At 52.1% G+C, this 20,344-nt stretch overlaps 1 protein-coding gene across 1 annotated transcript in view; it reads left to right on the forward strand.

Moving 5' to 3' along the window:
• Nucleotides 1-20,344, forward strand: part of LOC109903044 (low-density lipoprotein receptor-related protein 8-like) — a 344,351-nt gene that overhangs the window by 295,590 nt on the left and 28,417 nt on the right. The window contains 4 exon segments of the mRNA XM_031785602.1: nucleotides 54-281; nucleotides 5,171-5,270; nucleotides 5,272-5,290; nucleotides 13,271-13,410. Of these exon segments, the coding sequence (XP_031641462.1) occupies nucleotides 54-281; nucleotides 5,171-5,270; nucleotides 5,272-5,290; nucleotides 13,271-13,410 (487 nt within the window).

The raw sequence follows: 20,344 nt of genomic DNA on the forward strand, positions 1-20,344 counted from the left end.
GTATAGTATGTGTTGTAGTAATGTCATAATAACCTCTTGTATGTGCTCCCCAGTGCGTACATCAACAAGGCCAGTGATTCGTCGGAGCAGGTGACTCTGATTGAGACAGCGCTGTCCTCTCCAGAGGGACTGGCTGTTGACTGGGTCCAGAACAACATCTACTGGACCGACTCCGGAGATAAGACTATCTCCGTCGCCACGGGAGATGGCAAGAAGAGGAAGGTCCTGATCGACACTGAGCTGAGCGAACCACGGGCCATCGCTGTGGACCCCCGACAAGGGTGAGAGGGGTGAGGGATCAGAGGGAGGGAGGGATGGGATTGGGAAGTAGGGGGAGGATGGGGTTAGTGTTGGGAGAAGGTGAGGGAGGAAGTGAGTGAATGAGTGATGAAAAAAACAAGGGACGGATTGTGTGTATGTGAGAGAGGGACAGAGAGAGAGAGAGAGAGGGATAAGGACAGAGAGAGAGAAGGAGCGAGAGGGAGATATAGAGAGCGAGAAAGAAAGAGAGAGAGAGAAAGAGGTTGGGGGAAGGAGTAAGACAGGATGACTGTCCATGATACATCACATTATGTGTTGCCTATCTGGTCAAAACACGGAAACAGGTCAGAACACGGAAACAGGTCAGAACACTGAAACAGGTCAGAACACTGAAACAGGTCAGAACACTGAAACAGGTCAGAACACTGAAACAGATCAGAACACTGAAACAGGTCAGAACACGGAAACAGGTCAGAACACTGAAACAGGTCAGAACACTGAAACAGGTCAGAACACTGAAACAGGTTAGAACACTGAAACAGGTCAGAACACTGAAACAGATCAGACCACTGAAACAGGTCAGAACACTGAAACAGATCAGAACACTGAAACAGGTCAGAACACTGAAACAGATCAGAATACAAACAGGTCAGGACACTGAAACAAGTCAGAACACTGAAACAGGTCAGAACACTGAAACAGGTCAGAACACGGAAACCGGTCAGACCACTGAAACAGATCAGAATACAAACAGGTCAGAACACTGAAACAGGTCAGAACACTGAAACAGGTCAGAACACTGGGGCGGCAGGTAGACTAGTAACCGAAAGGTTGCAAGATTGAATCCCCGAGCTGAGGTAAAAACCTGTTGTTCTGCCCCTGAACAAGGCAGTTAATTCACTGTTCCTAGGCCGTCATTGAAAATAAGAATTTGTTCTTAACTGACTTGACTAGTTAAATAAACAACAGATCCTCTCATCATATTGCCTTGTTTCTCCCTCCCTCCCCATGTACCTCTCCCTTTTCCTCTTCCCTCCCTCTCCCCCTGTACCTCTCCCTTTTCCTCTTCCCTCCCTCCCTCCCCCTGTACCTCTCCCTTTTCCTCTTCCCCCCCACCCTGTACCTCTCCCTTTTCCTCTTCCCCCCTCCCACTGTACCTCTCCCTTTTCCTCTTCCCCTCCCCCCTCCCCCCCTCCCCCTGTACCTCTCCCTTTTCCTCTTCCCTCCCCCCCTCCCCTGTACCTCTCCCTTTTCCTCTTCCCCTCCCCCCTCCCCCTGTACCTTTTCCTCCCTCCCTCCCTCCCTTACCCTGTACCTGTCCCCTTTCCTCTTCCCTCCCTCCCTCCCCCTGTACCTCTCCCTTTCCTATTCCCCTCCGCCCCTGCCCCTGTACCTCTCCCTTTTCCTCTTCCCCTCCCTCCCTCCCCCTGTACCTCTCCCTTTTCCTCTTCCCTCCCTCCCTCTCCCCCTGCACCTCTCCCTTTTCCTCTTCCCTCCCTCCCTCCCTCCCCCTGTACCTCTCCCTTTCCTCTTCCCTCCCTCCCTCCCCTGTACCTCTCCCTTTTCCTCTTCCCCTCCCCCCTCCCCCCTGTACCTCTCCCTTTACCTCTTCCATCCCCCCTCCCCCTGTACCTCTCCCTTTTCCTCTTCCCCATCACTCCCCCTGTACCTCTCCCTTTCCTCTTCCCCTCCCCCCTCCCCCTGTACCTCTCGCCTTTCCTCTTCCCCTCCCCCCCTCCCCTGTACCTCTCCCTTTTCCTCTTCCCCTCCCCCCCTCCCCCTGTACCTCTCCCTTTGCCTCTTCCCTCCCTCCCCCTGTACCTCTCCCTTTTCCTCTTCCCTCCCCCCCTCCCCCTGTACCTCTCCCTTTTCCTCTTCCCTCCCTCCCTCCCCCTGTACCTCTCCCTTTTCCTCTTCCCCTCCTCCCCTCCCCATGTACCTCTCCCTTTTCCTCTTCCTTCCCTCCCTCCCTCCCCCCCTGTACCTCTCCCTTTTCCTCTTCCCTCCCCCCTCCCCCTGTACCTCTCCCTTTTCCTCCCCCCTCCCCCCTGTACCTCTCCCTTTTCCTCTTCCCCTCCCTCCCTCCCCCTGTACCTCTCCCTTTTCCTCTTCCCCTCCCTCCCTCCCCCTGTACCTCTCCCTTTCCTCTTCCCCTCCCTCCCCCTGTACCTCTCCCTTTTCCTCTTCCCCTCCCCCCTCCCCCTGTACCTCTCCCTTTTCCTCTTCCCTCCCTCCCTCCCTCCCCCTGTACCTCTCCCTTTTCCATCCCCCCCTCCCCCTGTACCTCTCCCTTTTCCTCTCCCTCCCCCTGTACCTCTCCCTTTTCCTCTCCCTCCCCATGTACCTCTCCCTTTTCCTCTTCCCTCCCCCCTCCCCATGTACCTCTCCCTTTTCCTCTTCCCTCCCGCCTCCCCCTGTACCTCTCCCTTTTGCTCTTTCCCCCACCCTGTACCTCTCCCTTTTCCTCTTCCCTCCCCTCCTCCCCCTGTACCTCTCCCTTTTCCTCTCCCCCTCCTCCTGTACCTCTCCCTTTTCCTCCCCCTCCTCCTGTACCTCTCCCTTTCCTCTCCCCCTCCTCCTGTACCTCTCCCTTTTCCTCTTCCCTCCCCCCTCCCCCTGTACCTCTCCCTTTTCCTCTCCCTCTCCCCCTGCACCTCTCCCTTTGCCTCCCCCTCCTCCTGTACCTCTCCCTTTTCCTCTCCCTCCCCCTGTACCTCTCCCCTTTCCTCTTCCCTACCTCCCTCAACCCTGTACCTCTCCCTTTTCCTCTCCCTCCCCCTGTAACCCTCCCTTTTACTCTTCCCCTCCCTCCCTCCATCCCTCCCCCTGTACCTCTCCCTTTTCCTCTTCCCATCCCATCCCTCCCTCTCTTCCTGTCAGATGTAGCTATAGGCATCAATAGCATCTATCTCATCTCTCAGTGTCTCAACACTTAAGCTCCTCCCATCTCCCTAGCTCTCCCTGACAACTCTATTCCCCAGGGCCTTCTTTCCACAACATTACTGAGCCAGATGAGCATGAAACATGCAAAGGAGCCCAACCCAACGTAGGTTTGTTTCCTCAGTACAGGGAAAGAAGACAATGTTAGCTAACTGTCCCCGCTGGTCTGTATACTACCTGCCTGGCTGGCTGGCTGGCTGGCCTATTTCTATCATGGAGGCAGAACATGAAGAGTTCTGCTGCCTGGGAGATATGTACACAGTTGGCCTTTGGCTCAGTAGTGCAGATGGAAGGTTTGGTTTACTTTTAAACCATTTACATATTTATTGGAGATTCTTTCCTACAGTCTCAGGTAAGGTTGTGTTGCTGAAAATCTCCTAATAGCACCTCTCTCTCTCTGTCTCTGTCTCTGTCTCTGTCTCTGTCTCAATTCAATTCAATTCAAGGGCTTTATTGGCATGGGAAACATGTGTTAACATTGCCAAAGCAAGTGAGGTAGACAACATACAAAGTGAATATATAAAGTGAAAAACAACAAAAATTAACAGTAAACATTACACATACAGAAGTTTCAAAACAGTAAAGACATTACAAATGTCATATTATATATATATACACACAGTGTTTTAACAATGTACAAATGGTTAACGGACACAAGATAAAATAAATAAGCATAAATATGGGTTGTATTTACAATGGTGTTTGTTCTTCACTGGTTGCCCTTTTCTCGTGGCAACAGGTCACAAATCTTGCTGCTGTGATGGCACACTGTGGAATTTCACCCAGTAGATATGGGAGTTTTTTCAAAATTGGATTTGTTTTCGAATTCTTTGTGGATCTGTGTAATCTGAGGGAAATATGTCTCTCTAATATGGTCATACATTGGGCAGGAGGTTAGGAAGTGCAGCTCAGTTTCCACCTCATTTTGTGGGCAGTGAGCACATAGCCTGTCTTCTCTTGAGAGCCATGTCTGCCTACGGCGGCCTTTCTCAATAGCAAGGCTATGCTCACTGAGTCTGTACATAGTCAGGCTTTCCTTAATTTTGGGTCAGTCACAGTGGTCAGGTATTCTGCCGCTGTGTACTCTCTGTGTAGGGCCAAATAGCATTCTAGTTTACTCTGTTTTTTTGTTAATTCTTCCCAATGTGTTAAGTAGTTAATCTTTTTGTTTTCTCATGATTTGGTTGGGTCTAATTGTGCTGCTGTTCTCTCTCTGTCTCTCTCTGTCTCTCTCTCTCTGTCTCTGTCTCTCTGTCTCTGTCTCTCTGTCTCTGTCTCTCTGTCTCTCTCTCTCTCTCTCTCTCTGTCTCTCTCTCTCTCTGTCTCTGTCTCTCTCTCTCTCTCTTCTCTCTCTGTCTCTCTCTCTGTCTCTCTCTCTGTCTCTCTCTCTGTCTCTCTCTCTGTCTCTCTTCTCTCTTCTCTCTGTCTCTCTGTCTCTCTGTCTCTCTCTGTCTCTCTGTCTCTCTCTGGTCTCTCTCTCTGTCTCTCTCTCTCTCTGTCTCTTTCTCTCTCTGTCTCTCTCTCTCTCTCTTCTCTCTCTCTGTCTCTCTCTGTCTCTCTCTCTGTCTCTGTCTCTCTCTGTCTCTCTGTCTCTCTGTCTCTCTGTCTCTCTGTCTCTCTCGGTCTCTCTGTCCTCCTCTGTCTCTCTCTCTCTCTGTCTCTCTCTCTCTCTGTCTCTCTCTCTTCTCTCTCTCTCTCTCTCTCTGTCTCTCTCTCTCTCTCTGTCTCTCTCTCCTCTCTCTGTCTCTCTCTCTCTCTCTCTGTGTCTCTCTTCTCTCTCTCTCTCTCTCTGTGTCTCTCTCTCTCTCTCTCTGTCTCTCTCTCTCTCTCTGTCTCTCTCTCTCTCTCTGTCTCTCTCTCTCTCTCTCTCTCTCTCTCTTCTCTCTCTCTTCCATACTGTGGGCTACATATCCTCACTATGTGATTATTGTAGTTATTGTTCAATGTAAATCCCTTTACTCTCCTGTAGGTTTATGTACTGGTCTGACTGGGGGACCCAGGCGAAGATCGAGAAGGCTGGCATGAACGGAGTGGATCGCCAAGTACTGGTGTCAGAGAGGATTGAATGGCCCCAATGGCATCACTCTGGGTAAGACTGGCACTGGGGAGGGAGGGGAGGGAAGGGGGAGGGTTTACATGATGAGAGTACAGAGAGATAGACTGAAGGGAAAGGAAGACAGAGAGAGACTGAAGGGAAAGGAAGAAAGAGAGAGACTGAAGGGAAAGGAAGACAGAGAGAGACTGAAGGGAAAGGAAGACAGAGAGAGACTGAAGGGAAAGGTAGACAGAGAGAGAGACTGAAGGGAAAGGAAGACAGAGAGAGAGACTGAAGGGAAAGGAAGACAGAGAGAGACTGAAGGGAAAGGAAGACAGAGAGAGACTGAAGGGAAAGGAAGACAGAGAGAGACTGAAGGGAAAGGAAGACAGAGAGAGACTGAAGGGAAAGGAAGACAGAGAGAGACTGAAGGGAAAGGTAGACAGAGAGACTGAAGGGAAAGGTAGACAGGGAGAGAGACTGAAGGGAAAGGTAGACAGGGAGAGAGACTGAAGGGAAAGGTAGACAGGGAGAGACTGAAGGGAAAGGTAGACAGAGAGAGACTGAAGGGAAAGGTAGACAGAGAGAGACTGAAGGGAAAGGTAGACAGAGAGAGACTGAAGGGAAAGGTAGACAGAGAGAGACTGAAGGGAAAGGAAGACAGAAAGAGACTGAAGGGAAAGGTAGACAGAGAGAGACTGAAGGGAAAGGAAGACAGGGAAAGGTAGACAGAGAGATACTGAAGGGAAAGGAAGACAGAGAGAGACTGAAGGGAAGGTAGACAGGGAGAGAGACTGAAGGGAAAGGTAGACAGAGAGAGACTGAAGGGAAAGGGTAGACAGAGAGAGACTGAAGGGAAAGGAAGACAGAGAGAGACTGAAGGGAAAGGTAGACAGAGAGAGACTGAAGGGAAAGGTAGACAGAGAGAGACTGAAGGGAAAGGTAGACAGAGAGAGACTGAAGGGAAAGGAAGACAGAGAGAGACTGAAGGGAAAGGAAGACAGAGAGAGACTGAAGGGAAAGGAAGACAGAGAGAGACTGAAGGGAAAGGAAGACAGAGAGAGACTGAAGGGAAAGGTAGACAGGGAGAGAGACTGAAGGGAAAGGTAGACAGAGAGAGACTGAAGGGAAAGGTAGACAGAGAGAGACGGAAGGGAAAGGTAGACAGAGAGAGACTGAAGGGAAAGGAAGACAGAGAGAGACTGAAGGGAAAGGAAGACAGAGAGAGACTGAAGGGAAAGGTAGACAGGGAGAGAGACTGAAGGAAAGGTAGACAGAGAGAGACTGAAGGGAAAGGTAGACAGAGAGAGACTGAAGGGAAAGGGTAGACAGAGAGAGACTGAAGGGAAAGGGTAGACAGAGAGAGACTGAAGGGAAAGGAAGACAGAGAGAGAGACTGAAGGGAAAGGAAGACAGAGAGAGAGACTGAAGGGAAAGGAAGACAGAGAGAGAGACTGAAGGGAAAGGTAGACAGAGAGAGACTGAAGGGAAAGGTAGACAGGGAGAGACTGAAGGGAAAGGTGGACAGAGAGAGACTGAAGGGAAAGGTAGACAGAGAGAGACTGAAGGGAAAGGTAGACAGAGAGAGACTGAAGGGAAAGGAAGACAGAAAGAGACTGAAGGGAAAGGTAGACAGAGAGAGACTGAAGGGAAAGGAAGACAGGGAAAGGTAGACAGAGAGAGACTGAAGGGAAAGGTAGACAGGGAGAGAGACTGAAGGGAAAGGTAGACAGAGAGAGACTGAATGGATAGGAAGACAAAGAGAGAGACTGAAGGGAAAGGTAGACAGAGAGAGACTGAAGGGAAAGGAAGACAGAGAGAGACTGAAGGGAAAGGTAGACAGGGAGAGAGACTGAAGGGAAAGGTAGACAGAGAGAGACTGAAGGGAAAGGTAGACAGGGAGAGACTGAAGGGAAAGGTAGACAGAGAGAGACTGAAGGGAAAGGTAGACAGAGAGAGACTGAAGGGAAAGGTAGACAGAGAGAGACTGAAGGGAAAGGTAGACAGAGAGAGACTGAAGGGAAAGGAAGACAGAAAGAGACTGAAGGGAAAGGTAGACAGAGAGAGACTGAAGGGAAAGGAAGACAGGGAAAGGTAGACAGAGAGAGACTGAAGGGAAAGGTAGACAGGGAGAGAGACTGAAGGGAAAGGTAGACAGAGAGAGACTGAATGGATAGGAAGACAAAGAGAGAGACTGAATGGATAGGAAGACAAAGAGAGAGACTGAAGGGAAAGGTAGACAGAGAGAGACTGAAGGGAAAGGAAGACAGAGAGAGACTGAAGGGAAAGGTAGACAGGGAGAGAGACTGAAGGGATAGGAAGACAAAGAGAGAGACTGAAGGGATAGGAAGACAAAGAGAGAGACTGAAGGGATAGGAAGACAAAGAGAGAGACTGAAGGGAAAGGTAGACAGAGAGAGACTGAAGGGAAAGGAAGACAGAGAGACTGAAGGGAAAGGTAGACAGGGAGAGAGACTGAAGGGAAAGGAAGACAGAGAGAGACTGAAGGGAAAGGTAGACAGAGAGAGACTGAAGGGAAAGGAAGACAGAGAGAGACTGAAGGGAAAGGAAGACAGAGAGAGACTGAAGGGAAAGGTAGACAGAGAGAGACTGAAGGGAAAGGAAGACAGGGAAAGGTAGACAGAGAGAGACTGAAGGGAAAGGTAGACAGAGAGAGACTGAAGGGAAAGGTGGACAGGGAGAGAGACTGAAGGGAAAGGTAGACAGAGAGAGACTGAAGGGAAAGGGTAGACAGAGAGAGACTGAAGGGAAAGGAAGACAGTGAGAGACTGAAGGGAAAGGAAGAGAGAGAGAGAGACTGAAGGGAAAGGTAGACAGAGAGAGACTGAAGGGAAAGGAAGACAGAGAGAGAGACTGAAGGGAAAGGAAGACAGAGAGAGACTGAAGGAAAAGGAAGACAGAGAGAGACTGAAGGGAAAGGAAGACAGAGATAGACTGAAGGGAAAGGAAGACAGAGAGAGAGACTGAAGGGAAAGGAATACAGAGAGAGAGAGACTGAAGGGAAAGGAAGACAGAGAGAGAGAGACTGAAGGGAAAGGAAGACAGAGAGACTGAAGGGAAAGGAAGACAGAGAGAGACTGAAGGGAAAGGTAGACAGAGAGAGACTGAAGGGAAAGGAAGACAGAGAGAGACTGAAGGGAAAGGTAGACAGAGAGAGACTGAAGGGAAAGGTAGACAGAGAGAGACTGAAGGGAAAGGAAGACAGAGAGAGACTGAAGGGAAAGGTAGACAGAGAGAGACTGAAGGGAAAGGAAGACAGGGAAAGGTAGACAGAGAGAGACTGAAGGGAAAGGTAGACAGAGAGACTGAAGGGAAAGGAAGACAGAGAGAGACTGAAGGGAAAGGTAGACAGAGAGAGACTGAAGGGAAAGGAAGACAGAGAGAGACTGAAGGGAAAGGTAGACAGGGAGAGAGACTGAAGGGAAAGGTAGACAGAGAGAGACTGAAGGGAAAGGTAGACAGAGAGAGACTGAAGGGATAGGAAGACAGAGTGGCGAGAAGCGATAAGAGAGAAAGAAAGAAAACAATGTAGAATAAAAATGTCTGTTACGGGCCTCCCGGGTGGTGCAGTTGTTAAGGGCGCTGTACTGCAGCGCCAGCTGTGCTACCAGAGACTCTGGGTTCGCGCCCAGGCTCTGTCGTAACCGGCCGCGACCGGGAGGTCCGTGGGGCGACGCACAATTTGCCTAGCATCGTCCGGGTTAGGAAGGGGTTGGCCGGTAGGAATATCCTCGTCTCATCGCGCACCAGCGACTCCTGTGGCGGGCCGGGCGCAGTGCACACTAACCAAGGTTGCCAGGTGCACAGTGTTTCCTCCGACACATTGGTGTGGCTGGCTTCCGAGTTGGATGCGCGCTGTGTTAAGAAGCAGTGTGGCTTGGTTGGTTGGGTTGTGTATCGGAGGATGCATGACTTTCAACCTTCGTCTTTGAACCTTCGAGTTGTAGCGATGAGACAAGATAGTAGCTACTAAAACAATTGGATACCACGAAATTGGAGAGAAAACGGGGTAAAATAAAAAAAAATGTCTGTCACATAGTTGTGAGTCAGTCAGTGTGGCTCTGTCATCAGTCAGCCTGTAGTTTGTTCTTTCGGCAGAGCTGTGCCCAAGCTGTGTCATCAATACCCCAATCATCCTCCCCTCCATTCCTCCACCCTTCCACCCCTCTTAACCTGTGCCAATTTCTCGCTTTTCTGTGTCCATGGCTGATGATGAGACGCAGAACTACAGAGCAGAGAGAGAGACAGATAACGACAGAGCAGAGAGAGAGAGAGAGACAGAGAACGACAGAGCAGAGAGAGAGAGAGAGACAGAACGACAGAGCAGAGAGAGAGAACCACAGAGCAGAGAGAGAGAGAGACAGAGCAGAGAGAGAGAGAGAGACAGAGAACGACAGAGCAGAGAGAGAGAGAGAACCACAGAGCAGAGAGAGAGAGAGACAGAGCAGAGACAGAGAGAGACAGAGAATGACAGAGCAGAGAGACAGAGAACGACAGAGCAGAGAGACAGAGAACGACAGAGCAGAGAGAGACAGAGAACGACAGAGCAGAGAGAGACAGAGAACGACAGAGCAGAGAGAGAGAGAACGACAGAGCAGAGAGAGACAGAACGACAGAGCAGAGAGAGACAGAGAACGACAGAGCAGAGAGAGAGACAGAACGACAGAGCAGAGAGAGAGACAGAGAACGACAGAGCAGAGAGAGAGATAGAGAGTGACAGAGCAGAGGGAGACAGAGAACGACAGAGCAGAGAGAGACAGGGTGACAGAGCAGGGCGAGAGATAGATAGAGAGAGTGACAGAGCAGGGAGATAGAGAGAGACAGAGAGTGACAGAGCAGGGAGATAGAGAGTGACAGAGCAGGGAGATAGAGAGTGACAGAGCAGGGATATAGAGAGGGTGACAGAGCAGGGAGATAGAGAGTGACAGAGCAGAGAGATAGAGAAGGAATGGAAGGGAGAGGAGAGAGCGAGAGAGGGTGACAGAGCAGGGAGATAGAGAGTGACAGAGCAGAGAGATAGAGAAGGAATGGAAGGGAGAGGAGAGAGCGAGAGAGGGTGACAGAGCAGAGAGCTAGAGAGGGTGACAGAGCAGAGAGATAGAGAAGGAATGGAAGGGAGAGGAGAGAGCGAGAGGAGAGGGTGACAGAGCAGAGAGCTAGAGAGGGTGACAGAGCAGAGAGCTAGAGAGGGTGACAGAGCAGAGAGCTAGAGAGGGTGACAGAGCAGAGAGCTAGAGAGGGTGACAGAGCAGAGAGCTAGAGAGGGTGACAGAGCAGAGAGCTAGAGAGGGTGACAGAGCAGAGAGCGAGAGAGGGTGACAGAGCAGAGAGCTAGAGAGGGTGACAGAGCAGAGAGCTAGAGAGGGTGACAGAGCAGAGAGCTAGAGAGGGTGACAGAGCAGAGAGCGAGAGAGGGTGACAGAGCAGAGAGCTAGAGAGGGTGACAGAGCAGAGAGCTAGGAGGGTGACAGAGCAGAGAGCTAGAGAGGGTGACAGAGCAGAGAGCTAGAGAGGGTGACAGAGCAGAGAGCTAGAGAGGGTGACAGAGCAGAGAGCTAGAGAGGGTGACAGAGCAGAGAGCTAGAGAGGGTGACAGAGCAGGGTGAGAGAGAGGGTGACAGAGCAGAGAGCTAGAGAGGGTGACAGAGCAGAGAGCTAGAGAGGGTGACAGAGCAGAGAGCTAGAGAGGGTGACAGAGCAGAGAGCTAGAGAGGGTGACAGAGCAGGGCGAGAGAGGGTGACAGAGAAGAGAGCTAGAGAGGGTGACAGAGCAGAGAGCTAGAGAGGGTGACAGAGCAGAGAGCTAGAGAGGGTGACAGAGCAGAGAGCTAGAGAGGGTGACAGAGCAGAGAGCTAGAGAGGGTGACAGAGCAGGGAGATAGAGAGGGTGACAGAGCAGAGAGCTAGAGAGGGTGACAGAGCAGAGAGCTAGAGAGGGTGACAGAGCAGAGAGCTAGAGAGGGTGACAGAGCAGAGAGCTAGAGAGGGTGACAGAGCAGAGAGCTAGAGAGGGTGACAGAGCAGAGAGCTAGAGAGGGTGACAGAGCAGAGAGCTAGAGAGGGTGACAGAGCAGAGAGCTAGAGAGGGTGACAGAGCAGAGAGCTAGAGAGGGTGACAGAGCAGAGAGCTAGAGGGTGACAGAGCAGGGTGAGAGAGAGGGTGACAGAGCAGAGAGCTAGAGAGGGTGACAGAGCAGAGAGCTAGAGAGGGTGACAGAGCAGAGAGCTAGAGAGGGTGACAGAGCAGGGCGAGAGAGGGTGACAGAGCAGAGAGCTAGAGAGGGTGACAGAGCAGAGAGCTAGAGAGGGTGACAGAGCAGAGAGCTAGAGAGGGTGACAGAGCAGAGAGCTAGAGAGGGTGACAGAGCAGAGAGCTAGAGAGGGTGACAGAGCAGAGAGCTAGAGAGGGTGACAGAGCAGAGAGCTAGAGAGGGTGACAGAGCAGGGAGATAGAGAGGGTGACAGAGCAGAGAGCTAGAGAGGATGACAGAGCAGAGAGCTAGAGAGGGTGACAGAGCAGAGAGCTAGAGAGGGTGACAGAGCAGAGAGCTAGAGAGGGTGACAGAGCAGAGAGCTAGAGAGGGTGACAGAGCAGAGAGCTAGAGAGGGTGACAGAGCAGAGAGCTAGAGAGGGTGACAGAGCAGAGAGCTAGAGAGGGTGACAGAGCAGAGAGCTAGAGAGGGTGACAGAGCAGAGAGCTAGAGAGGGTGACAGAGCAGAGAGCTAGAGAGGGTGACAGAGCAGAGAGCTAGAGAGGGTGACAGAGCAGAGAGCTAGAGAGGGTGACAGAGCAGAGAGCTAGAGAGGGTGACAGAGCAGGGAGATAGAGAGGGTGACAGAGCAGAGAGCTAGAGAGGATGACAGAGCAGAGAGCTAGAGAGGGTGACAGAGCAGAGAGCTAGAGAGGGTGACAGAGCAGAGAGCTAGAGAGGGTGACAGAGCAGAGAGCTAGAGAGGGTGACAGAGCAGAGAGCTAGAGAGGGTGACAGAGCAGGGCGAGAGAGGGTGACAGAGCAGAGAGATAGAGAGGGTGACAGAGCAGAGAGCTAGAGAGGGTGACAGAGCAGAGAGCTAGAGAGTGACAGAGCAGAGAGCTAGAGAGTGACAGAGCAGAGAGCTAGAGAGGGTGACAGAGCAGGGTGAGAGAGAGAGAACAACAGAGCAGAGAGCTAGAGAGGGTGACAGAGCAGGGTGAGAGAGAGAGAACAACAGAGCAGGGACAGAGAGATGGATGTGGAATTGAGGTGTCGCTAGCTAGGGTTACATCTGTATGAAAACAAATGATGTTGAGAGGTAGAGGAGCAAGAGAGAGAGAAAATAACACTGGCTGGCTAATATGGTTTCTCTATTAAAAACAAGAGGGGATTATTTTCCCCTTTTCATGGATTTGACAGCAGACAGACAGCACAGAGTAGAATGGTTGACAGTATGAGTGGCTGAGTGGAGAGAGGTGAGGTTGTGAATGAATACAAGTCCCTACAGCTGTGTTACTACAGCAGTATTTACTTTGCCGACCGGCTTCTTCACTTCCATAGCAACTGATCTAGACAACCTATCAACTGCACACCTACACATAGTCCATTGACATAACTGATATCAGCTTGAGGTCAGGTTAGGTTAAGTGCCAGGCTCAAGTACCCAGTTAAATAAAGGTTAAATAAAAGGTTTTGTAGTTTTCCCCATCTGGAGATTGAACCAGCAACCTTCTGATCACTATTGTATTGAGTCTAACTGAAGGGCTTGTCTGACAAAGAGGATTGATCTTCTACTGGACCAGAATAGAATAGTAGAATCAACCTCTCTGTCTATACCTTTTCTTGTTCACTTCTGAAGAAGTGTTGTACCATACATTAACCTGACCTCCCTCGCTCTCTCCTCTCCCTTCCATTCCTTTCTCCCTCTCTCTCTCTCTCCCTTACTTATTCTCTCCCATCCCTCTCCCCCTCTCTCACCCCCTTTCTCTTTCTCCCTCTGACTTCTCACTCCCTCCCTCTCCCCCTCTCCCTGTCTCAGACCTATCCAACAGGCGTCTGTACTGGGTGGACTCCAAGCTGCACCTGCTCTCCAGCATCGACCTGAATGGTGACAACCGCAAAGTGCTGCTCTTTTCCCAGGACCACCTGGGGCACCCCTTCGCTCTCACTGTCTTTGAGGTAAGGAGGGGAAAGACATGGGAGGAGGAGGAGGAGGAGGGGTGAAGAGACACAGGGGAGGGAGGATGTGGGGGGAGCAGGAGAGGGATGGAGAGAGGGGAGGGGGGAGGAGCAAGAGAGAGGGGAGGGGGGAGGAGCAAGAGAGAGGGGAGGGGAGCAAGATGGGATGGAGAGTGAAGGAGAGAGGGGAGGGGAGCAGGATGGGATGGGATGGAGAGAGGGGCGGGGAGGGGAGCATGATGGGATGAGGAGGGAAGGAGAGAGGGGGGAGCAGGATGGGATGGGATGGAGAGAGGGGAGGGGAGCAGGATGGGATGAGGAGGGAAGGAGAGAGGGGAGGGGAGCAGGCTGGAGAGAGGGGCAGGAGGGGAGCAGGATGGGATGAGGAGGGAAGGAGAGAGGGGAGTGGAGTAGGATGGGATGGAGAGACGGGAGGGGAGCAGGGTGGGATGGGATGGAGAGAGGGGAGGGGATGGAGAGGGAAGGAGAGAGGGGGGGGAGGGGGAAAGTGATCTGGTCCTAGGTGGAGAAAGGAGAGTGTCAGAGGGGTAAGCAGGGAGGGCACAGTGGTGTGAGACTTTGACATGATACCGGTGTTGTCTTTCAACAGCTGCGGTGTCAACGCCACAGGAAGAGCCTCTATGAGTCAGGCATGGTAGATTAGTGGTATACAGAATTGATCGAGGAAGGGAAATGACCAATAAGAACTAAAGGAAGTAATAATGGGTATTGAAGTCAGAGGATTGGATGAGATAACAGAGCTCAGGCTGCTCTAAGAGATCCCAGTAGATCAGTGGTAATATGGTAGTGGTGGGGGGTGCACACAGAGTGGGACCTGGGGACATTCTTTCAGTGGGGAAATCCATCATGTCCAGAGTGTGTGTCTGCCTGCCTGTCTGCCTGTCTGTCTGTCTGTCTGCCTGCCTGCCTGCCTGCCTGTCTGTCTGCCTGCCTGTCTGCCTGTCTGTCTGCCTGCCTGCCTGTCTGCCTGCCTGCCTGTCTGCCTGTATATGTATTAGAGAGACCACTGTCCCATGCTCTGTGAGGCAGCAATTATAACACTCTAGATGAATGGCCTCCAGCACTGTGTTCATTCTGCAGTAGCCAGTCAGGACCCAGACCTGGCCATGGTCTTCAGTACCGCAGGGCCGTGGAGCATGGAGGGGTAGAGGGTTATACATCACAGCCTAGCCCCCTAACAGGCCCACCGACAGGGCAGGATTCTCCACACGACTGCACCCACCTCCACTCTCCTCCCTGGGGCCATCTTAGTTTTATTGCTGTGGGGCTGGGCTGGAGAGAGGGAGTGGGGCTGGGCTGGAGAGAGGGAGTGGGGCTGGGAGGGAGGGAGTGGGGCTGGGAGGGAGGAAGGGAGTGGGGCTGGGCTGGAGAGAGGGAGTGGGGCTGGGGGGGGGGGCTGGGCTGGAGAGAGGGAGTGGGCCTGGGCTGGAGAGAGGGAGTGGGGCTGGGCTGGAGAGAGGGAGTGGGGCTGGGCTGGAGAGAGGGAGTGGGGCTGGGCTGGAGAGAGGGAGTGGGGCTGGGCTGGAGAGAGGGAGTGGGGCTGGGCTGGAGAGAGGGAGTGGGGCTGGGCTGGAGAGAGGGAGTGGGGCTGGGCTGGAGAGAGGGAGTGGGGCTTGGCTGGAGAGAGGGAGTGGGGCTTGGCTGGAGAGAGGGCGTGGGGCTGGGCTGGAGAGAGGGCGTGGGGCTGGGCTGGAGAGAGGGAGTGGGGCTGGGCTGGAGAGAGGGAGTGGGGCTGGGCTGGAGAGAGGGAGTGGGGTTGGGCTGGAGAGAGGGAGTGGGGTTGGGCTGGAGAGAGGGAGTGGGGCTGGGCTGGAGAGAGGGAGTGGGGCTGGGCTGGAGAGAGGGAGTGGGACTAGCCTGGGCTGGAGAGAGGGAGTGGGACTAGCCTGGGCTGGAGAGAAGGAGTGGGGCTGGGCTGGGATGGAGAGAGTGAGTGGGGCTGGGCTGGGATGGAGAGAGGGAGTGGGGCAGGGCTGGGATGGAGAGAGGGAGTGGGGCAGGGCTGGGATGGAGAGAGGGAGTGGGGCAGGGCTGGGATGGAGAGAGGGAGTGAGTGGGTTGGGGTTGGAGAGAGGGAGTGAGTGGGTTGGGGTTGGAGAGAGGGAGTGAGTGGGTTGGGGTTGGAGAGAGGTATTGGGGCTGGGTTGACTCTGGGTAGATGGGCTGTGAGGGACTCATACAGTGCCTTGCGAAAGTATTCGGCCCCCTTGAACTTTGCGACCTTTTGCCACATTTCAGGCTTCAAACATAAAGATATAAAACTGTATTTTTTTGTGAAGAATCAACAACAAGTGGGACACAATCATGAAGTGGAACGACATTTATTGGATATTTCAAACTTTTTTAACAAATCAAAAACTGAAAAATTGGGCGTGCAAAATTATTCAGCCCCCTTAAGTTAATACTTTGTAGCGCCACCTTTTGCTGCGATTACAGCTGTAAGTCGCTTGGGGTATGTCTCTATCAGTTTTGCACATCGAGAGACTAAACATTTTTCCCATTCCTCCTTGCAAAACAGCTCGAGCTCAGTGAGGTTGGATGGAGAGCATTTGTGAACAGCAGTTTTCAGTTCTTTCCACAGATTCTCGATTGGATTCAGGTCTGGACTTTGACTTGGCCATTCTAACACCTGGATATGTTTATTTTTGAACCATTCCATTGTAGATTTTGCTTTATGTTTTGGATCATTGTCTTGTTGGAAGACAAATCTCCGTCCCAGTCTCAGGTCTTTTGCAGACTCCATCAGGTTTTCTTCCAGAATGGTCCTGTATTTGGCTCCATCCATCTTCCCATCAATTTTAACCATCTTCCCTGTCCCTGCTGAAGAAAAGCAGGCCCAAACCATGATGCTGCCACCACCATGTTTGCCAGTGGGGATGGTGTGTTCAGGGTGATGAGCTGTGTTGCTTTTACGCCAAACATAACGTTTTGCATTGTTGCCAAAAAGTTCAATTTTGGTTTCACCTGACCAGAGCACCTTCTTCCACATGTTTGGTGTGTCTCCCAGGTGGCTTGTGGCAAACTTTAAACAACACTTTTTATGGATATCTTTAAGAAATGGCTTTCTTCTTGCCACTCTTCCATAAAGGCCAGATTTGTGCAATATACGACTGATTGTTGTCCTATGGACAGAGTCTCTCACCTCAGCTGTAGATCTCTGCAGTTCATCCAGAGTGATCATGGGCCTCTTGGCTGCATCTCTGATCAGTCTTCTCCTTGTATGAGCTGAAAGTTTAGCGGGACGGCCAGGTCTTGGTAGATTTGCAGTGGTCTGATACTCCTTCCATTTCAATATTATCGCTTGCACAGTGCTCCTTGGGATGTTTAAAGCTTGGGAAATCTTTTTGTATCCAAATCCGGCTTTAAACTTCTTCACAACAGTATCTCGGACCTGCCTGGTGTGTTCCTTGTTCTTCATGATGCTCTCTGCGCTTTTAACGGACCTCTGAGACTATCACAGTGCAGGTGCATTTATACGGAGACTTGATTACACACAGGTGGATTGTATTTATCATCATTAGTCATTTAGGTCAACATTGGATCATTCAGAGATCCTCACTGAACTTCTGGAGAGAGTTTTTGATTTGTTAAAAAAGTCTGAAATATCCAATAAATGTCGTTCCACTTCATGATTGTGTCCCACTTGTTGTTGATTCTTCACAAAAAAATACAGTTTTATATCTTTATGTTTGAAGCCTGAAATGTGGCAAAAGGTCGCAAAGTTCAAGGGGGCCGAATACTTTCGCAAGGCACTGTGTCGGGGCTGACTGATTAGATGGAGTGCAAATGAGGGCTGAATGAGGGCAGACAGTTAGACAGGGTAGGGTGACAGACTGACAGGTGTTGTACAGGGGTGGATTGGAGATAATGTACGGCAGATGAGTGCAATACCTCTTCCCTAATCTGCTATTGTGGGCGTGTGAATGCACCCCTGGTCTAGATGGCTTATCTGAAAGAACCCGTAACCCTCCAGGCTTAGACTTCACTGTCATCTAGCTGACACCCTGCACAATGGATATCAGCCCTACCTTACAGCTCATTGCACCTTTCCTATAGGGACGATGTCTATTCATTACATGACTATAAGTAATGTCATGAATAGACAAGTATGAGCAGAGCTGAGCTGATCCAGGACCAGTGTTGAGTTGTGGAGTGTCAGGGTAGGTAATGTTAAGGACTGATCAGGGTTAAGAGCCTGGGAGATTTGGCCGTCTCAGGGGTTAAGCCTGCAGATTTGAAAGACCCACCTTGATCTCACTGTTAGGTCCAGAGTGGTGTCTGTACACGGCTGCAATGCAGTATCTGTGCCCTATAAACGAACAGAAGGAGTTGGAAGGAGGAAGGGAGTGAAGGCGAGAGAGGAATGAGAGAGAGGCGAATGGAGAGGAAGAGGGGGATGGAGAGAGAGAGGCGAATGGAGAGGAAGAGGGGGATGGAGAGAGAGAGGCGAATGGAGAGGAAGAGGGGGATGGAGAGAGAGAGAGGCGGATGGAGAGAGAGAGAGAGAGAGGCGGATGGAGAGGAAGAGGGGGATGGAGAGAGAGAGAGGCGGATGGAGAGAGAGAGAGAGAGAGAGAGGCGGATGGAGAGGAAGAGGGGGATGGTGAGAGAGAGAGAGAGAGAGGCGAATGGAGAGGAAGAGGGGGCTGGAGAGAGAGAGAGGCGGATGGAGAGAGAGAGAGGCGGATGGAGAGAAAGAGGGGGATGAGAGAGAGAGAGGCGGATGGAGAGAAAGAGGGGGATGAGAGAGAGAGGGGCGGATGGAGAGAAAGAAGGGGATGAGAGAGAGAGAAGCGGATGGAGAGGAAGAGGGGGTGGGGAGAGAGAGAGGCGGATGGAGAGGAAGAGGGGGATGAGAGAGAGGCAGATGGAGAGGAAGAGGGGGATGGAGAGAGAGAGAGGCGGATGGAGAGAAAGGTGGGATGGAGAGAGAGAGAGGCGGAAGGAGAGGAAGTGGGGATGGAGAGAAAGGGGGATGAAGAGAGAGAGAGGCGGATGGAGAGAAAGAGGTGGATGGAGAGAAAGAAGGGGATGAGAGAGAGAGAAGCGGATGGAGAGGAAGAGGGGGGTGGGGATAGAGAGAGGCGGATGGAGAGGAAGAGGGGGATGAGAGAGAGAGAGGCAGATGGAGTGGAAGAGGGGGATAGAGAGAGAGAGGCGGATGAAGAGAAAGGGGGGATGGAGAGAGAGAGAGAGGCGGAAGGAGAGGAAGTGGGGATGGAGAGAAAGGGGGATGGAGAGAGAGAGAGGCCGATGGAGAGAAAGAGGGGGATGGAGAGAGAGAGAGGCAGATGGAGAGAAGGGGGGGATGAGAAAGAGAGAGAGAGAGGCGAATGGAGAGGAAGAGGGGGATGGAGAGAGAGAGGCGGATGGAGAGAAAGGGGGGTGGAGAGAAAGGGGGGGATGGAGAGAGAGAGGCGGATGGAGTGAAAGGGGGGTGGAGAGAGAGAGATGGATGAGAGAAAGAGGGGGATGTAGAGAGAGAGGCGGATGGAGAGAAAGAGGGGGATGTAGAGAGAGAGGTGGATGAGAGAAAGAGGTGGATGAGAGAAAGAGGGGGATGTAGAGAGAGGCGGATGGAGAGAAATGGGGGTGTAGAGAGAGGTGGATGGAGCGAAAGAGGGGGATGGAGAGAGAGAGCGAGAGAGGCGGATGGAGAGAGAGGGGGGGATGGAGAGAGAGAGGCGGATGGAGAGAAAGGGGGGATGGAGAGAGAGAGGCGGATGGAGAGAAAGGGGGATGGAGAGAGAGAGAGGCGGATGGAGAGAGAGAGGGGGATGGAGAGTTGAGAGGCGGCTGGATAGAGAGAGGGGGATGGAGAGTTGAGAGGCGGCTGGATAGAGAGAGGCGGAGAGAGAGAGAGGTGGATGGAGAGAGAGAGGGGGATAGAGAGAGAGAGGCGGATGGAGAGAGAGAGGGGGATGGAGAGAGAGAGAGGCGGATGGAGAGAGAGAGGGGGATGGAGAGTTGAGAGGCGGCTGGATAGAGAGAGGGGGATGGAGAGTTGAGAGGCGGCTGGATAGAGAGAGGCGGAGAGAGAGAGAGAGGCGGATGGAGAGAGAGAGAGGCGGATGGAGAGAGAGAGGGGGATGGAGAGAGAGAGGCGGATGGAGAGAGAGAGGCGGATGGAGAGAGAGAGGCGGATGGAGAGAGAGAGGCGGATGGAGAGAGAGAGGCGGATGGAGAGAGAGAGGCGGATGGAGAGAGAGAGGGGGATGGAGAGAGAGAGAGGCGGATGGAGAGTTGAGAGGCGGCTGGATAGAGAGAGGGGGATGGAGAGTTGAGAGGCGGCTGGATAGAGAGAGGGGGATGGAGAGAGAGAGAGAGGCGGATGGAGAGAGAGGCGGATGGAGAGAGAGTACTTTAACTATTTGCACATCATTACAACACTGTATTTAGCCATGATATGATATTTGTGACCGACCGCCATGATTCGGTCTTATGTAGCAGCATTTCAAATTGAGACACAGAGCTACAAAATGGTATATCAGACACTGCATTTGAGGAACAATGGGAAAGTAATTATGCTTTGAGAGTTGATAAACTTGAAACCTCACTTTTGAGAAAATGGCCTTTGAATGTTAGGGTTAGGGGAGGGTTTGGCCCCCAGGGATGTCCTTGTCCCATTGCACTAGCGACTCCTGTGGCGGAACGGGCACAGTGCACGCTGACACGGCCGCCAGGTGTACAGTGTTTCCTCCAACACATTGGTGCAGCTGGCTTCCGGGTTAAGTGGGCATTGTGGCAAGAAGCAGTGCACCTTGGTTGGGTTGTGTTTTGGAGGACACACGGCTCTCGACCTTCGCCTCTCCCGAGTCTGTACGGAAGTTGCAGCGATGAGACAAGACTGTAACTACCAAGTGGATACCACGAAATTGGGGAGAAAAAGGGGTAAAGAAATATATATATACAT

Source organism: Oncorhynchus kisutch, linkage group LG13, assembly GCF_002021735.2.
Source record: "Oncorhynchus kisutch isolate 150728-3 linkage group LG13, Okis_V2, whole genome shotgun sequence".
Taxonomy (NCBI): Eukaryota; Metazoa; Chordata; class Actinopteri; order Salmoniformes; family Salmonidae; genus Oncorhynchus; species Oncorhynchus kisutch.